A 19569-nucleotide genomic window follows, 5' to 3' on the forward strand; every position below is an offset into this window, starting at 1 on the left:
CAAAATATAACATTCCAGGCCCCACACCAACCCTCAAACGATTTTAGAAGATAAATCATGAAGGAAAATGTTTGCACTACTCTCCACATTAAGTTCATGTGTAATCTGTGGTGAGGCAGACATGACACACTGTATGTGCTAAAAAGGTAGGAAGAGCATGATGGTCACATGGAACATACATTAAAGTTGTGTGCCAGAGTAAATTCATACAGTCACAAAACAAAAAAAGAAGAAAGCGACACAGACATATTGCTAGGCAAAGAATTTATAAATTAATAAAAACATTCCCTTTGTAGTGTTCTTCTGACAGCATTTTCCCCCAATTTGTATTTTGTCCTTTTTTTTCCTAATGATTTGAAAATATAGAAAAATATTTCTGACAACATTCAACATCATTACATTATTTTTTTTAGCATGATTTCCATTCTAACCTGTTAATTATACCACATACCTCTGCATTTCTGACCCATTCCTAATTTTCTACAGTATGTACACGCGTACTCATTCCAGCGTCTCGTTCTCAGTTTTAAAACAGGGGACAGGAGAGCATGTTTTGCATAGATCACAGCGGAGAAACGTGAGACGGAGGTCAAAGCGTTCCAACGAAAAAGAGAAACAAAGTTAAAAAGATACTGTACATCCCATGATAAGCGATCCAAATTAGAAAAATCGAAAACCATGGCACAGAGAGTACATGGCATGAAGTAATCACATGTGAAAACAAACTCTAGTTCCAAACTGAGGCCTTCTAACAAAATGTGAGAAACAGTGAAGCTGTCATACATATAGTACATATATGTATGACGTGCATTTACGGTGAAACATGTTGCAAAGTACAATTCTCATCTGGCACAAAGCTTTGCTATGTGAAGCTCATCCACTGCCAAGTTTTCTTGCTGCTTGTCATTTAAAAACATGACTTTCTTTTCTTTTCTTTTTTTTTTTTTTACTTTGGCTTGTTGTTTACAACACGTTTGCATGTACCCATGAATATTCACAACACAGATATGCTGAAAATGTATCCAAAACAAACAAACGAACAAACAAAAGAACAAGACTCGTTTTTTTTAACTGACAGAAAAAAGTGTAGTGTTCAAGTAGATCGGTCTGAAACAGACAGCAACAACAACAAACAATTGTTTTTAAGCTTAGCTTTGGGTTTACCACTTGGTGCAATCTTTGTCAGTTTGAAGTAAATAAAAAAAAAAAAGAAAGAAACATTTATCAAGCTGTGTAATTTTTAACAGACTGTCCCTCTGTCCACAACTGTCCCTGCTGTTGTTTGAACACACCTCCACCTACCAGTCATTCATTCTAGGAGTTTAAAACAATGTCGATAAGGTGATGTAATCTATCAAAGTAGCCATGAAGCTTTGCTTATGTGTTTATTTCGCTGTGTGTGAAATAAACACATAACGCTGCACTCATTCAGCTTCCGCTTTTTTAAAATAAAGTCAAAGGTCATGACGGAAAACCATCCCGTCCCAAAAAGAGACTGTTAAAAATTTGCCATAATTTTATCTTCTTAAAAATAAAAAAAAGGGGTTAGAAATAAATACAAAATGTAAGGAGTGATCAATGAATGTGGTAGTGTAGAAATGTACATAGGCTAAAATCCATTTCTTTTGTCTGCAACTCAGCGTTGCAAAGCAGTTCCTTTTATAACAAACCTAAAATCACAACTTTCCCTTTCCAAGCTTCAGCTGATAAATCACCTACTTAAGAATAATTTGGGGTCTTTACAGTGTGGGTCTTAATTTCATTGATTTGGCAATAAGTTCTCTCATCCGGCAACGTCATAGCACCAGTAAATTTTGTGAGTACAACTCTTTGTCTCATATTTGGTCATTTAAATGCTTCTATATTACAGCCTTATTATTGGGGGAAAAAAACAAAACGTATATAATTGTTAGGACTGGGAACCTTTAAACGGTCCACGATTGCCACAACAAACACACTGGGAGGCTCAGTTATTGGTAAAGAGATTGTCTTTGGTGTCTGCATATGTGTTACAGAGATTCCTAAAACGGACAGTAACTGCTGGACATTTACCATCACGCTCAAAATCTGCTCCATCTTTGACACGACAATTTACAAATCAGTTAAAAAAGACAATATTGAGAGTAAAAGCAGGGGGAACTTTGTGGACAGCAACACCTTCTGGCCTCTTTATCTGTACAAGGGAAACAATTCCATCCCAAACACATGGATGTGCAACAGACTAGGTGAACAGATGGAGCGACAGAAGGCGCCGGGTCAAATACACAAGTGATTTCTCTACCAATTTAATTAGCCGTGAGCAAACATTCAGTGTGAAACATGTCCTTGTTGTCGCTGTTGATCTCTGCAGGCACCAGAACGACGCACTAAAACCACTAAAACCTACTGCATGGAAGCTAACGGAAGCTTGGCACTATTGCACAAACTGAAGGAAACTTATTCCACATGGTTTAATTGTTACTTAATTATAAATCTGTTCTTAACTGGCATGCAGAAACTCCTAACTAATGATATTAAAAAACAAAAACAAAATGTTTTTTTTTAGAAATTCTGTAGAAAAGTGAATTACCGCGGTGATAAAAGATCTACATGTGCAAACAGGACAACCACAGCTATGGCTTTGACAGTTCGAGGAGGAAAATGATAAAGAAGTGATGTGCTAATCAGTTTCAGAGATTAAGACTTTGCAGAACGGCAGGCAGTTTGTCGACTGCTGAGAGTCCACAGAGAATGGCTAGTATGTGCAAAAAAACAAATGACTTCACAAGACACTATGGATTTTACAATGCAGTCATACTGGTGTCATGCTTCATTTTATAGGCTATTTCTCCCTTTTTTTTTTCCTTTTTTTTTTTAGAAAGAACTCAATCTGTGTGTTTTTTTAAACTGCAGCTCTATAAAATGAAGAATCACCCCGTCTAAAACTACCCACACGCAACAAATCCAAGCCTCAAAAGTTCACTAAAACTTCAAAGAGAATGTTTCGTCTTGGCATAACTCTAAACACTGCAATTGAAACTTCATTAGACAATAAATTAAAAGCCGACCAAAACACAGGCCCCGACTCCTCCGCGTCCTCACATACACATTTAATACTTGGTACCTAACAATGAAATGAAGTGATAATTAAAAAATGTGTTAGTGTTAAAAAAAAAGAAAAAAAGAAATAGCAGCACATTAAGTTCCACGATGAACAGTTTTATGTTCAGTTTGGCCAAAACATTTTGAAGCTACCTAAAACCTTATCCCAAAAACTGAAATGGGGGAAGAAGTAAATGTTTTTGTTTTTTTTAAAATTGTGAACTCACGACTCAAAGAAAGATTTGTTTAAAGAGAAGTCAGTGAATGCCTCATTAGGACCTTAACTGTCAGTTTCCTTTCCTTAGTCAGTCAGGTCTTTTGAAAAGACTAAATGACACTTTAAGGTATGGTATTGGGAGACAATGAAGCCTTTTCATTCCCACAGTCTCCCTATGGCCACAGGTGAATGGCTTACAGAGGGCCTGAAGACTTTAAAATAAACTCACATACACGTCGACACACACACACACACACACACACCTGCTCCCACGTGCTGCTGATATGTCTAAAACTTGGAGCAAATGCAAAAGACAAACACGTTAAAACACAATATTGAACAAAAATGACATCAACTACCAAATAATGTCCAGTACATTTGTGATGGTCGTGCTGATTCACAGGAAATAAAGTGGCGCCCTCGCCTCACCTCTTCCAGTTATTATCTCATTCATCCATGTCTAGTATTTGCAGCAGTGGAGCTTTTTCAAAACAAAATGAGGTTCTTGAATATTACCGCAACTGTTCTTCTTTTTTCTCATGAGCTTTCACGATTGGCTTGTTCTTGGATGGAGGATAACAAGCTAATTGGATCCCTTTGCATTTAGCTGACAAGCCTACCCCTTCGACATTTCCCCTGCCAAACAGTTTTTTGGTGTTTGTCATACTTTTCTTGAGGATCAAAGTGTCTCCTCCTCTGTGCCACCTGAACGCATCCTTTCAGCTTCAAAGATGAGAGCATTAACTAGCACCAGTATGTGCACCTATTTCTTCTGTGGCTTAAGTGTGTCACATGATACCATGACATAGTATGTGCATGTACAAGCTCCCAAATCTCCCATTTACTGAGATCTTCAGTGTATACAATGTAAATATAATACATGATATGCACACTATCATTAGTTTACAGATGAGGACTTCCAGTCTATAAGATCCTATAATGATTTTGGTACAAAAATGCCACTGTTTTCCTCTTGCCGTTTGTCTGCGTCATGGCAGACGACTCACTTCTTTGACAGAAAAGTCTCAGTGCTGCAGTCTGGTGATGGGAGAATCCTATGAATCTCTTTTTACAGTCTTAACAAAAAAAGAAATGCAGGCTAAAAGACAGATTGACGAGTCCATGTTTACCGTCTATTCCTCTGCCTCCTGGCTGTGAGGGAAGGGCAGGGTAACGGCGTGCTCTTGTGCCAGGGCAGCCAGCTCCTTGAGGAACTCACAGAAGATAACAGCACAGTAGACAGCATTCTTTACTCGCAGCGCCTCCGCTTGCTTCTCCAGGCCAGATGGTCCTCCACCTCCACTGCCCCGGAACAGAGCGCTGTGCAGGGATTGGCTGCCGTCCCGTACATGTGCGAGGGCCAGCTGAGCAGCATGCCGAGCACGGGTTGGGCTGTTGGTGTGACGAAGGATCAAGTCTCCAAGAGATGGCTTGCGACTCTTCACTGTAAGAAAGCATGACATATACACGGTGTAACCTTTGCTGAATGACAGTGCCCTCTGCAGCCACAAGGGGGATTTTATGCCGCTACAGAAACAAATCCTTTCCCCACACATGCTCTCTGTACTGCATATTTTATAAGCTCTTCACTGAATGACATAATAAACACTGTTTTTTAATGACTTTGTTCAGGTGTGTAAAATGTAGGCGACATTATTTTAATTTGACATGAATGGAATATAAAATAATTATGCTGATGTGTTTGTTTTTTTTTGTTGTTGTCTTCATGATCACAGAAGGAGCATTTTATATTAACATCAGGAGTGGGTCCTCTCTGCAAAAGGTTGCCATGTTGGACCACCAAGTTTTTAATGTTTTACTTTTAATGATAACTGAAGGGTACAATAGGTTCTCCCACATAGATATATATATATGTTCAGCTACAACATGAAACCAATAGATGTTGCTAAATATTACACACAATGTTCTACATTTCAGCATTAGTTGTCATTCTAATGTTCACAGATGATAGTTTTGTTTTACCTAAAGCTGTATGTCTGCCCAATAGTTTCCCCTCTTGTAGGCTCACCTAATGAATCAGAGCGCCGCAGGGTGGGAATAGCTGCAGGCGAGTCAGTCCAGTCCACTTTGCCTCGGGCCACAAGGTACTGCTGGGCTTTCTTCAGCATGGCAGGAAAGTCCTCATGGGAGGCTGCGAATGCCTCAATGCGATTCTTCACAGAACCTAGAACCTAAAGTGAATCGGAGAACAAAGCTTCAAAAAAAAGGTTTGACTGATCTACAAGGACAGTCGTCTTGTTTGGACTGATTTCTGCATCGGAAATATTAATTTAGGACTTGAGAGGTTCTGGTAGAGAAGATAAGACAAGCAGTTTCTTCCTGCAGAATTAATTACACAATTTTACTGGGTTGAATAGAGACAGATTATTGTAGCAAGAAGAGAATTCATCTGAAATGAAAGTGTTTGCCTGCTTATGATTGTGTATGAATCACTCTACCAAAGCTGAGGTATAAATATGCCACTGTCCAGGTCAGTATCATATTTTCGGATACTGTACATTGCCTTGGAATATGCAAATATCATTGTAGGCCTAATGGAGCAAGCACAGAAGTGTGGTGGGCTGAAAAGTGGTGCTTAAAAAAACTGCACTGCAAGAGCAAATCCAGAAACCTTTTTATCCAGTTTGTAGTGAGTATCTGTGCGTTCAGACACAAAAGCATATAAGACATTCCTTCATAATGCCATTGTATTCCAGGTGTCACAGGATGCAACGTACCTGGATCAGTGACTTGACACTAGGCTGGAAGACCATGTTGGTGTTGAGCAGGAAGGAGCGCAGGAGGGGCTGAGGATAACAGGCCAGCTGGGCTACGATGCCCGTGAGCAGAATGTTGACGTACAGTGAGTTTTGGAGCATGTTCTCCAGCTTGGAAAACAGAACCAGCATAAATGGCCCTGCAGAGAGAAAAGAGTAATGGATCACTGGAGAAAAAAAAGACGTGGCACACAACCAGAACTGAGCTGCATGTGAATGAAGTCAGTATGAAATCAGTAGTGTCCCTGGCAGCATTTTCAACAGCCAAGGTGGCAAACAGGCCGTCTAAATGTGAGTAACAGGCAGCAGAGAGATTTACTGGGTAGAACTTTAAATGGTACAATATATCTTGCCCCCCATTTTTGCAGGTGCTCTCTCTGGGAGTAAAAAAAAAAAAATCTATCCCCAATGAAGTCAGTACCCCTCACATCAGGTTTGTATCTGTTACACACAAAACTGTAGATAAAGGAAGCCTTGCGTTAGTTAGTTATACACCTCTATATAACTAACCTTTACAGTTTACTGCAATCTAAAGGTCACGGTCCAATCACACCAATGCGGTCTGTCAAAATAACTAATTTCTTGCTACACCAATGCTGCCTCACACCTGTGCTGCAGCACTGAGTCTAGCTGGATCTAAAAATATTGTGATGAAGAAAGGTCATACCTTGTGTCTGGTAATCTGTATATACAATTGTAGTGATTATGTAGAACAAACAGAGGCTGATAAAGAGTTGTAAAAATTGAGAGATAAAAAAAAAAAATAATAATAATAATAATTACAATTACAAATACCCTAATACCCTAAATACCCCTAATTTGGAAAAAAACAACATAATTAACATCATTAATTACCAAACATGTGAGTCTCACCTGTGTATGGCTGAGGTGCCGGCTGATTGAGTGGTCTGGAAGGACTACAAATGCCCAATACCGACCCCTCTGCTTTTGTGTCACCTGACGGCTTCACCTCCAGGACTGAGGACAACTTCTGTTCCTCCTCCTTCTGCTCAGTGTTCTGGGATTCTATGGCCGTGTCCTCCTTCTGAAAGATGGCTGTTCTGCTGCGCTCCTTCACTCGATCCTCCAGCTCCCTCAGTTCCTGTGTGAAGGCCTCGATGCTGATGCCCTGACCATTGGAGTCTCCAGGTGGCAGAGGGTCTCCTGGTGCCTGCTCCAGCAGCTCCTCAATGAGACTCTCTACAGACTGTTGCATCTGGTTGGTTTCTGGAAGATCTGTGGATGCACTGTGTGAGTTTGAGGTGTCGCTGGTCAGCAGTCTGGTGTCAGAAGTTGGCAGGGAAATGGAGCTCTGTGAGGAAATCTGGTTAGGACAAAGAGGTTTTGCATCACTGATGTCACTGTTGTTAAAAATGGACTGTGGGACACTAGTGCAGCTTTGGGGGGGGTGTGAGATGAGGGAACCATTTTGATTTGCATTTTCATCCAAATACTGCCTCTCTCCCAAGTCTCTCTTCACTTTCTTGACCTCCAAGCCTCTGTCTCGACTGTCTGAGCATCCATCAACCTGCCTAATTGTTCCGTTATACATGGCCTGATAGCTGACAGTGATGGCTGACGAGGGAGTGTGAGGGGCTGGGGGCGAGGCAGCGTGGGGGGTTGATAGAGGGGTGGCTGAAGACGAGGAGGATGGGACGAGAGGAGGTACAGGCTTCGGCAGAAGCTCCTCTCTCTGCAGGCTGCGTTTCTTGGAGCGTGGTGTAAGGGTGATGCAGCTGTTTTTGCCAATGGTAATATCCCACTCACCGCTGTCCCGCTCTGAGCTGCTCCACTCAGACCGCGCAGCTGCCACAATGGCTGCCCTCTGCTGGCCAGGAGGGGTATTAGTGCTTCCTCCCTGCTGAAAAGAAAAGTGCTCAGGGAATATAGTCATGGAGGGGTTTGAGACAACAGGGGGTGGGGGTGGAGGAGCTGTGTTGGGGGAGGGGTTTTCTCCATCATAGGGTGCCGACCAGTCACGACAGGCCCAAGAGCAGAGCTCAATGTCCCGTCGGGCATCTTTGAGGTACTCCAGGTAACCAGAGTCCCAGTCCAGACACTCTGTGTGTGGGTGCTGCTGGTGCATCGGGCTGTCAGGGGATAAGGGGTGGGGGCTGGAAGTACCCGTCTGCAGAGGTTCCATGCTGCTGGGGGTAGAGGGACCCCCTCCTCCTGACCCTCCACTACTGCTTTGTTGGCGGATGAAGAAGGCTAAGCGGGATGGAGTGCTGGGTCTTGGCGGGACCGATGTCTCTGTGCTTGGACTGTTCAGCACTGTTTGATAAAAGGATTCAGACACCAAAAACACACTTTATCACTCTGCTGCTATTAGCAAGGCAACAACAATTTACTTGTTTTACATGCACATGAAAGAGTAAGCTTTTAGTTGGTCTTTTTTTACAAGAAATTAATAGCTCAAATTTCTACGAAGTAGCTGCAAGATTAGATTTGATCATTAATTCATTGAAACATTCACTGTTTTACACTGAATAGGCTACATGTAGACAATGGGTACCCTCCAAAGCTGGTAGAAGTGACATCATGCTGTATCCCAAAACATTTTAAGCCTAAACTCAAAAACAACTGGTATATTTCTACTAACAAAGTCTTTAAGATTTCAATACCTAGCTTCTTTACACATAATCAAGAACACGGGTGACACCTGAAAAGCTTTGAAGGCATGTTTTCCATTTCAAATGGTCCACAAAAATCCATGAAAAAATACATTTACAGGTGTTTGTTGCTCACCCTTGCCCCAGAATGGATTGTCTTCATCCCGCTCAGTAGAGGATGCTGCATTCAACCGACAGCACTCTGGGATGAGTGATAGGAACTTGTCTGCCGACTTTCCATAAATGTCAGTCTCCTTGATAGCACGACGTTGACTCAACATTACATGGGTACAGGGCAGTAGATACCTGAGAGTACAGACACAATGTTCAATCACTTTTGATACTTGGTCTACTTTGATAACACAGTGTTGAAATGTGGCAAACTGACAGACGATACTAGACACTGCAAAAACAAACTTTAACTCAAGGTGTTTAGATTCTTAGTTCTGAAGATAAACTTACAAAAGCAATAGTGGCCTTGAATGTTTATTTACTAAAACATATTGGCACGGTGTGCAATCCATTAATGAGGTTTGTGGACAGACCTTATTTATATGGACTTATTTTGTTATTTCGAATATATCAAAAATAGATATGATTTGCCAATATGCAAATTTATTTCAATGTTGCACCTTGCAATTATCACGGCTAGTTAGCAAGGTGACTGTGTGGCACATGACATAAACATATCTAAAAAGAAAAAATGTGCAAACAAACCTGAGAACAAGCTGCAGCATGATGTCTTCACAGTGCAGGGAGAGCAGAGTCCTGAAAAGGCTCAGTGATACCATACAGAGCTGCAACAAGCACAAAGAAATGAGAAATTATTAGAAATTAGAGACATATTTTCAGCGATGCATTATGTACATAAAATGTTGTTGCAGTCTGACCATACTCTTACATACATTTCTAAAAATGTGTCACATTCTTCCTCAGTTTTCAGGTGTGAACCAGAAACAGAAGTCATGACATGTGGGTTCCTCTTCTTCAGTGATGTTATCACAGTCTAATGCTATCAAGCAAACTATGGCTAAGACTACAAACAGACCCAGTATTTCTTTTAAAACCAAATTTCAAGTGTTGTTTCTATTGTTCACTGTAGCCGTCATTGTGATATGACAGTAAAAGACTCTGTTTCTGTTACACATTCTACACTCCTCTTTCAAGGGGAGAAACTATAGCAACACGACACAATGATGAAGTTCCTGATTCTTTTGCTGAAACTCATTATACACGCGCCATTTCACTCCACATTGCTTTGGATACAACAATGTGCAACATGACAGTCAACAGACACATCAGAACTTGATGACATTTACTGATGCTCGTTCTGAATAAACAACTCACATATTCTGCTGCATTCATATTCAATCAATTTCTGCTCTCAACCCACTCACCACCCACTCAACTGGGTTCATATAAGGGCCTTGAGACTCTATCACTCAAAGACACACACACACAAGGAGCATATAAATACAGACCCTTGAATTGCTGCTGATGCGCGTGAGAAGTGTGTCCAGGATGGTGTCGTTGTCGTGGCAATGCAGCAGGATGAAACGCAGGAAGGTTTTGAGGAGGGAAGTTTCTGTCACACTACGCAAGAAAAGCTCCAGGTAGGCGGTACTGGCGATCATCTCATCCACCGATGACTGTAAATACACACATTTGTTTGATTATCCAAATCAGGAAAAACCTTTTTACAATTTCGCCACATATCCTGAATGCATGCATTGCACTGGGCTTTACAAAACTGAAGTTTGGGAACAGTTCTCCAACACAAAAAACTAGGTCATTGATTATTCAGAGTAACTCTAATCTTATTACAGCCCTTTCCTACCTTGTGCAGGGCAGGGCCCATCACAGGTACAAGGAAGCCATTGTGGAGGTAGTCCAGGAGCTGGTAGCGGACCAGGGGATGAGCTACTTGCACCACAGCATTGCAGAACTCAAGAGAGTTCATAAATAGCACAAGTGACGACACGCCTATCCAGTCCTCCCGCCGCAGGGCATGCCAGTCGTCTCCTCTAACCTCAATCTTCCTGGGCAGAGAGGAGTACAGGGCACTGAGGCCTGTCGCTAACACCTAAGGAGAAACAGAAAGGTTTCAGATAGGACTGGTGATTCTCAACAGCAGCACGGGCTGCATTTAATGTATCCTCAAAGCACACTGTGCCTTATACAACACCACTTTAAGTAAATTATCATACACAAATATGCACACACACCTTAGCTCATGACTAAATAAAGTGTGTAACATTTGTTCAACCCTGTTAGATGAATGTCTTCAAATGCAATGAGTTAAAAGGCTCTTTCGTAACATCTAGCGGCAGCTGTGAGAAACACAAGCAGACACAAGATGTCCACTCTAGTTTAATTTTCAGGAACTGTGACACAGAGCATTTTCAATATATGTGCTTATCTTACACACTCTGCTTATCTTAAAAAGTGTAAGTGTGTGATGTTGCATGATGTGGTTATTTTTCTAAGATGTTCAGAGGAAGTCCTTCAAGCCTGAGACAGAGCTGATAAGATGTAGATAAGGATGAATGTTCTGTCAGAATGCATAGTCATCCTTCCTCTTCCATTAACACACACCATCACTGGTGCATCAGACTGAGAAAAAAAAGAGCATGCACAACCACACCCCACCCCCCACACACGAGCAGGCTCATGCAGATATCCTTTTAAGGACATGCATGGACTATCATTCATTTGTACAGCCTAAACAAAGCATTATCCCCAACCTTTACCATAACCAGTTAATGCTTAACTCTAACCTTAACCTAAACACAAGGTCATCGGAAATGAGGTTCTGCCTCATAAGGACCAGGTTTTAGACACCATGAAGACTACCAGTCTTCTCATACATGCACAAACATAGAGACCTATTCATGTACACGTCATTCTAAAGTCTCTTTTCTGTGAGGACCGAAATCAAACAATAATAATAGAGTTAAGTTCCATATTATGCACAGTATTACATTATAAAGCAAAGTAGTGTGAAACAAATCCTTCATTATATAATAATAATGGATAATTGCACATATTTCACCCTGGGAATGGACAACTTGACAGTAAACTGAGGACATTTAGAAAAAAGTCCCAAAATTCAGTTTAACGACACACATGCACATAAACAGAGCTAGTTTAGCAGCAGTCCTCCACCCTCTCTCCCCCTCGTCCTCTTTATCAGCAGCACTTGCAGCCTCACAGCAGGAGTCTGCTCCCCTTTCTGTTCTTCTTCTCTACTTCATTTCCTCATCTTTAGGAATTTTAGATATTGTCAAAGCTTTTCTGTGTGTCACATACAGGTACGACACATTTGCGGGACAAAGACATCTCAGTTAGCTAGCAAAACAAAGTGTTTCATCCATGCTGTTCATGTTTTGTGTGATATGTAATTGCTTACCATGACAATGTAGTTTAGATTTCATGAACAACATCTCTTACCGGGCAGAAGTAGGAGTTCTCAGCAATGTAGCGCGCCACGGCTTCATGGCTGGCCGAAGCCGCCATGACCAGCAGTAGTGCGTCTCGGGCCTGCTGTCCGATGGCTCCGTCTCGGTGGATAAATGGCACGAGGAGGGAAAAGATCAGGAGATTGGTGGAGCCCTGCTGGGCCGGTGCTGCCCGGAACAACATCTCTAGAACCACTGGCTGTCGGGCCATGGTCACACACACCTGGTGGGATTTTAGAGTCAGACAAAAAACTGTTTGTTTAATCAGTGTTAAAGTTGAAAAATAGGTTACATGAAGACTGACTTGACTAATACATTTCTTTTACGCATGTGCCTGCTGTTTTAAGTAATGTGGGAATTATGCCCCATTAGCACCTTTTCACATGTTTGCTATAGTGCAAAGACTACAAAAGATATTTCAAATGCTGAACTACAAAGTAATATCTAAATGTTTAAGGTTGACATATAAGATTTGTTCTAGGGCTGCAACTAACGATTATTTTTAGAATATTTTCTCAATTAATCGAGTATTCTTTTGTCCATAAAATGTAGGAAATCATTATTTTTTTGTCAAATGGAGCAAAGAAAGCAGTAAATATTCTCATTTAAGAAGCTGAAACATCCAAAAGCTTGTATTAATTGTTAAAAAAACATCTAAAACCGATTAATCGATTATCAAAACAGTTGACAATTAATTGAATCATCAATTAACAACCAATTGAATAATCGAATAATCGTTTCAGCTATAGTTTGTTCACAACAGTATATTTTGTTCTGTAAGTTTGGTTCAAAAGCCATAAACAAATCTTGTTGGAATGAATTATATAAAGAACGCAAGAAGGTTTTCAAACTGATGGTGAATATACCTGGTTGAGCAGCAGAACCAGGCTGTTTTCCAGGACTGGAGGACAACCAAGATCTGGGTCTGCACAAGCTCCCATCAGCCTCAGCAGGGGGTGGAGAACGGCTGTGTGCTGCAGCAGAGGCTGCTGGGACTGGCCGATGAGCATCTCAAACAGCTTGAGCAGCGCCCCCTGGCTGTCTGGGTCCAGGCCACGGCGGAGGTGCCACTGAACCAGGCACTCCAGAATATTCTCTGTGACTACCAGCTCCAGTATGGGACCCATGGGTGGCACACTGGCACCTCCCTCCGAGCACTCAGCAGGCCGCTCCTCTGCCAGCAAACATAACATCTGGTCTGTGTGATTCCTCACTGCTGTCAGGTCATCACTGGAGGAAGAAGGCTCGTGCTGCTCCAACACCCAAGAGACCTGCATAAAGGAACAGTGTTTTTTTTTGTGTAAAATATAACTCTTGACATTTCCTTTGATGACACATATATATGTAGCATTTCTTTTAATGGGGCTCCGAATCGCTGGAATAAATGGGCTTTTGAAGTTTCATAAAAAGATATTTCTGGAATATATTACATTTGTTTGAGGCTTCAGTACAGCACACATTCTGTGTTCACATGGGAGTAAATAATAAAATAAAATAAAAAATGATGGCTGAAGGTCACCCAGATGCTTTGGTCAAGTTCCTGCCATTGTCTGTGACTCACTATCACAATGGCTGTGTTCAAAATCAATACAAGAACTGTGAATGAGTTAACAACAGAAAGATTTAGGACACAGCCAAAACTTAAAGCACTTAACACTTAGTATGAAGTACTTTTAATAGCATTTAAATGGCCTCCTTGTATGTCATTAGTGGCAGCTGTGCATCAGTTATCCCATTTGAGGTCAGATCCCTGCTGTCATATGCATGATTTGTTGTGTTAGTTTAAGTAAGTGTAAGGTTTTTTTTTTGCCCTTAATAGGGTTAGGGCACTTGAGTAGTTCTACAATAAACTGACAGATGATGTACTGACATTACTGACACCACAACTGTTATTTTATCTGTGACAAAATTGCATTAGGGTGTAAAAGAGCAGAACTAACCCCATGAAATAGGGTTTCATAACATTTATCAAAAGGGCCAATCAGTCAGCATGACAGATGATGAGTCTGCAGCTCTGCTATAGGCTTGTGCAGCTAAGAGACGTTCTTCTTTGTGTTTTTGCAGTTTGAAGCCTGTGGTAGCTGAAGATAGGAACACACTTTCCCACAAAAAGCATTTTTTTAGTATCTCAAATTCAGTTACACACAACTGACCTATCCTCCTTTCTTAAGAACATGGATTGGTTGCACAAAAGGAAAAGATTATCTGCTCCAGTTTCTCTCCACTACCACATGCATGTTACTGTACCTACAGAAGAATCTTGCACAGACATGCAGAAATGATTCATCATCTTGTGGCTATGTTGGAATCTGTTCGTCTATAAAGAGTTCAGTTTCACACATCATCTAAGACAAGACTAATGAGAATCACTCAGATGCGTTTCGTCTCAGAACAGAGTCAACATTCAGGCAGTGTCAAGGCTCTGTAACCTATAAACTTTCAGTCAGTAATTGACCATGAGCCAATCACTTACAGAAGCCAACTGAGTGTGTGTGTGTGTGTGTGTGTGTGTGTGTGTGTTTTCATGTGTCTGGACAGATAATCATTCACTGAAGGAGCCTTTAAATTCTAGCCACTCTCTAGCCAAAGAGAGACCAGTGTGTCTCTCTTTGGCTCCCGTTCGTCACGAGTGGAGCTCCAACTCGACAAGATAACCCATTTATTCTGAAGGTGATCACACTCGGGTTGGGCAATTTCCACGTAATTGGCATTGTGAAGCTTATGCAGTAAAACAGTGCTATGGATGTGTGGTGTGTCAGAGAATTACTTTTCTAATGTCATTTAGGCTACTAATATGGTACTGTCCATGCTATCGTCCATTTGCTGGACCCTTGATCACACCATGATCGACTGTGTGTAGCACTGCAACAGCACTGCAACAGCACTGCAACAGTGGTATATACTGTATGGAGCTAAAAATAAGTTTCTTGTGTAATACAGTTCAACTGAGGACATTGTTTAAAACCTTTTTTCAGGGGTCGGTATAACAGCTGAACCTTGTGAATCAAATTTCTCCACAGTGTGAACAATGTGCCATTATCAAAATAAAATATGTAATTTCATTAAAATTCAAGTACAAGAAGAGGTATTTATTTTGTTCACCTGTCTCCAGTGGTTCTGAAAGACCATTAGGCAGGTCTCTGGGTCAGCAGTGCAAGGGCTGGAGGGGGCAGCACTACGGCCAGATCTAGTCCCGGGACCCCGGGGGTTTAGTCTGCTCAGCCAGCTCATGCTGGACCACGAGGGGGGGGGGGCAGGTCAAAAGTCACAAGAATTCAAAAGAAGGAAGCTGGTCTATTGAAAGGTTAGGTCATGCCAGAAAAAGAAATTCAGAGGGACATAAAAAATGGTGTAAGACAGAGAATGGGAAGGTTAGGGGAGGAGGGAAGGGTGAAAAAGGAAAGGAAAGTGTAGGAGGAGGTAAAGGAGGTCAGCTGTAGGGACCGTCACTGCCAGTCAGGGTACATCCAAGAAAAGGGCTTTACAGACTGTTCGACCCTGTCCGCCCTGTAGACCCTGTCATCCAGTCTGAAGCCAACACCACTCCATAGCCGGTCAGGACGGGCACTCTGCAATGTGTAAACAAATAAACAAAACATACATATCAACATAAACCTCAATTTCACATACTTTCAAAACATTACCATGGAATGATTGTGTTGTTTATTTATAAAGTCAAACCTAGTAATGTATGTGGGAGCATTCCGAATCTAGAGCATTAAATAAAAAGAAAAAATATATATAATTTATTAGGCAGACAAAATAAAATATATTCTTTCAATTAGTGCTAGATGACAAGATGACTGTAAAGCTAAATTATACAGGCCTCCAACACTACAAAAAATAATTCATTTAGAATTATATGTGAATTATATGTGCTAAGGATTCTCGATGTTGTTCTTTCCTATGGTCTAACAAACAAACAAAAGCAAGCCTTTACAGTTTGTTGTTTCCAGGGAAACCATGCAGCCCACCTACAGCCAATCTTTTACTTAACATGAAACATTTCAACCACTTTTGTTACTTTATTCATCTGTCAAATTAAATTAATGACAGTCAACTGACAATGAGTCACCACGTGTCATCCAGATTATTGTAAATTGGGAATCTATTTCTGTGAAAGTGTTAAAATTCATTTATATGACACATCTGGTGGTTAGTGCAATAATGCTCAATAGGTTACCAAGTTCATTGTCACAGTGTTAAAACTTGAGTGCACATAACTAAATGTGTAAATATGATTGCAGATTGGAACCAACTAAGTGTCCCTTTCTTTTCATGTGTATAGGGGAACCTATACTTCAGTAAACAAAAAACAAAAGGCCCTGTTTGGTTTACTTTTAAAAACATGGTGGTGCATATGCAGGGTCTGTAGAAGAGGACACATTTCTCATGTTGATATTCGTTTTTTTGAAATTATTCATTCTAAACTAATTAAACCAAAACTTTTCTCAGTTTTGGAATAATTATAAACTAATGAAAACATAATTATGAAAATTATATAAAATGTTTTATTTGTGCTAATATCACTAGGGATGAGGCTACATGAGATGTGAAGAGACAGGACTAAAAGATTTCATGAGTTCTGGTTTGACTTAAACTAATCAATCAGTCTCTATCTCTACTGAATCTCACATACAGTCACTGACTGACAAACAGCACTAACAGAGTGACAGGTTGTCATCAGATGGGTCTAGGTTAATGATACACATAAAACATGCAATGGATGCAGTCTTCAAAGACACTGCATGAATCCATGTTTAGAGATAAAGTGGAAAGAAATTCAACCTCCAAAAAGTCAAAACAGAGAACTCTACAGCAGAAAGGAGCCTTAAAACCCAGTCTGTAATACATCACCAGTCACCACAATGCATTTAATCCAGTCTGCCTCAGCATTTCCAGCTAAAAAGGGTTATATCACATAGGAATTCAAAGTGTGTTATATTTTCAGGTTGCACACAGTATCATAAAACATTCAAGTAAGTTCAAAGTTCAACTACATTCCTCTTAAGGGAGCCTCTGTGCTTATTTGAGTCTCGTAATCTCAGAGCACAAAGTCTACAGGCAAAGATATACAGTCTCAGATGTTTAGACACACTGGAGAGTGAGGAAAGACTCTTTTCTGTAGATTCTGTGATTTCACCACATTGTATACATTCTGAACTCCACACCTGTTTTCTGAAAGTGTTGACCAAGTGTGAACATCTGGGAATGCAGATGTGGCTCTAAAGTCTCTGCTAATTTTATCCTCCACATTCCTTACATTTCTACATTTGTTTTACCTGTCTGTTTTCAATATTTAACCACATTTATCATGCCTCCGGAAAGTTGCAGTGAAATACTCGATGAGCTTTTCATGGCTGACAATGAGAATGTGAGCGAAGGTGGTCTTTAACACATCAGTGAGCTCTTGTACTACCAACCCCTGTCAGTCCATTCACTTTGACAGCAAGCCCCTCAAATCACCTTTAAAAGGTACTAGCAGATTTACATAAATATAATGCGCACAAGAGAGTACATTTCTACTCTAAAATGGACATAATATAACACACCTGCAAAGGGGGTTGCATTACAAAAATTTATGCTCTACAAAGGTTAATTACTGTTTAGTTGAAGTTCTACTGTATATCGACACTTGTTTAAGTGCCTTACATGTTTTCATAAAGAACTCCTCTAATACTAAGTGCCAAACATCAAAATTCCCAAATGCAACCGTGTTTAGATGAGGTGGCTGTGAACTTTGCATATTGATTATTCAAACTGCCTGAGGAGATAATTAATACAATCCATCATTGAGACATGGATACCAGATATTAATCACATTTCGATTTGCAGAAACCGGTACTCATATTTGACTAATAATGACTCATTACTAAAATTACTGTAAACTGAGTTTGTGTGTTAAATACTAAACTAAACATAAGAGAGAACAAAATAACTAAACATAGGAAACTGATATTGAGCTTGGAAGAAAATTTATGATATGAATCTTTAATTTTTCAACAAAACAATAAGTTTTGCACTCCGTCCATGTGAGTTCCAGGAACAACAACAACATCCACTTAGTTAATTCAGGACACAGCAACGTTCACGGCCAAGTCAAGCATCAATCACTGCAGCGTTTGGGGTCATGTGTCCCTTTTACTCCAACAGTCTGACAGCGCAAATAGTTTGCTTAAACACGAAAACGAACAATACGACCTTGTCTGGACTCGGATTGGTTTGTTGACAATATCTTACATCTGATCTTACAGTCATCGACCTGCACCACGTCTTATATTACGACAGGGCTAACGATGGATTCCGCCTGAAAACAACAACCAATGCATTTCAATGGCGAGATGATGTAGCAAGCTAGTTGACTCTGCAAATATAATTAGCTGGCTTATACATGCCAACCATGTGAGAGGTGTATTTATCTAATTGACGTGCTGTAGCTATTTCAATTGGATATCTAGAGGTCACTCACCTTGGATGTTTGTTTATGTCTTAACAGTTGTTGTGAGGTTCTGATGTCCACGGATGCCTGCTAGCTGGCTGCTGGTAAGTTAGCGTTGCTGGGTTGCTAACGACTAGCTGCTAATGAATTCCACAATGTCAGAGCAGTAAACGGACGAGCAGAGAGGACGAAACCTGGAGACAACAGGCGAGCTAGGTCATAGTGAACCGGAGAAGCTGACACATAAACAACTCCTTCGTTCAGGCTGATGTGCATCCTGTTAACGACTGATAAACATCCCACTTGGTCATTTCTTAGACACTCTTCCCTTTCCCGCAGCCATCTTACTTAGACTCCTCCTACACGGCCTGACTCACGCCTCGACACTGCTGCTCCACACTGCTTGCAAAGGGCGTTGAGTAACAATAATAAAGCAGCAAACCCCACTTTGACAGTAACGCTATTAAGTATAATGTACACTGTGTACCATATTGTGGACGTAGTTTTTGACCAGTAAGCCATAGACATACAACAAATGATGGATATTCTGACCAGGGGCATTGCAAAGAAAAGACATGGGGCCCTGAGCTGTGGGGTACCCCCAAGGTTGTGGGCACGTTAATATTAGTTGACATACTTGAACTGCAACTGGGAACTGCATCCTCACTCTGTGTTTTGGTTGCTTTTGGAATTTTAGAAATCAAGAAATACAGAATTAGTTTCTGTGCCACTGGTTTCCCTATGTCGGTTTTGACCACGCTGTTTCTTACACTTTGACCTGAGTGTGCAGATGCCATCACGTTAGACAGTGGAAAGTAAGAATTCAACATATTTTAAACATGTTATAATATATTATCTGATAAGCAGATTATCGTTCACTGTTTTATCAATTTAACAATTATTAAATTTCTGATTTAAAAAAGGAGAAAACCAATCCATTTACAATCTGTATGTTCCACCACTTGTCAGTAAGGGGCACTGCAGC

The 19569-nt window shown here is 40.7% G+C and overlaps 1 protein-coding gene across 1 annotated transcript; it reads right to left on the reverse strand.

Moving 5' to 3' along the window:
• Positions 1-247: 247 nt before the first annotated feature.
• Positions 248-19055, reverse strand: fhip1b (FHF complex subunit HOOK interacting protein 1B). Its single transcript, XM_044013929.1, has 12 exons — positions 18615-19055; positions 15248-15714; positions 13012-13416; positions 12138-12368; positions 10525-10770; positions 10169-10336; positions 9405-9484; positions 8824-8993; positions 6949-8349; positions 6037-6215; positions 5328-5490; positions 248-4742 (listed from the first exon to the last, which is right to left on the reverse strand). Exons 2-12 carry the CDS (start codon positions 15374-15376, stop codon positions 4432-4434), a joined length of 3483 nt encoding a protein of 1160 aa, XP_043869864.1. The 5' UTR covers positions 15377-15714; positions 18615-19055; the 3' UTR covers positions 248-4431.
• Between the last annotated feature and the right edge of the window lie 514 nt (positions 19056-19569).

This window comes from Solea senegalensis, linkage group LG2 (genome assembly GCF_019176455.1).
Source record: "Solea senegalensis isolate Sse05_10M linkage group LG2, IFAPA_SoseM_1, whole genome shotgun sequence".
NCBI classification, from domain to species: domain Eukaryota; kingdom Metazoa; phylum Chordata; class Actinopteri; order Pleuronectiformes; family Soleidae; genus Solea; species Solea senegalensis.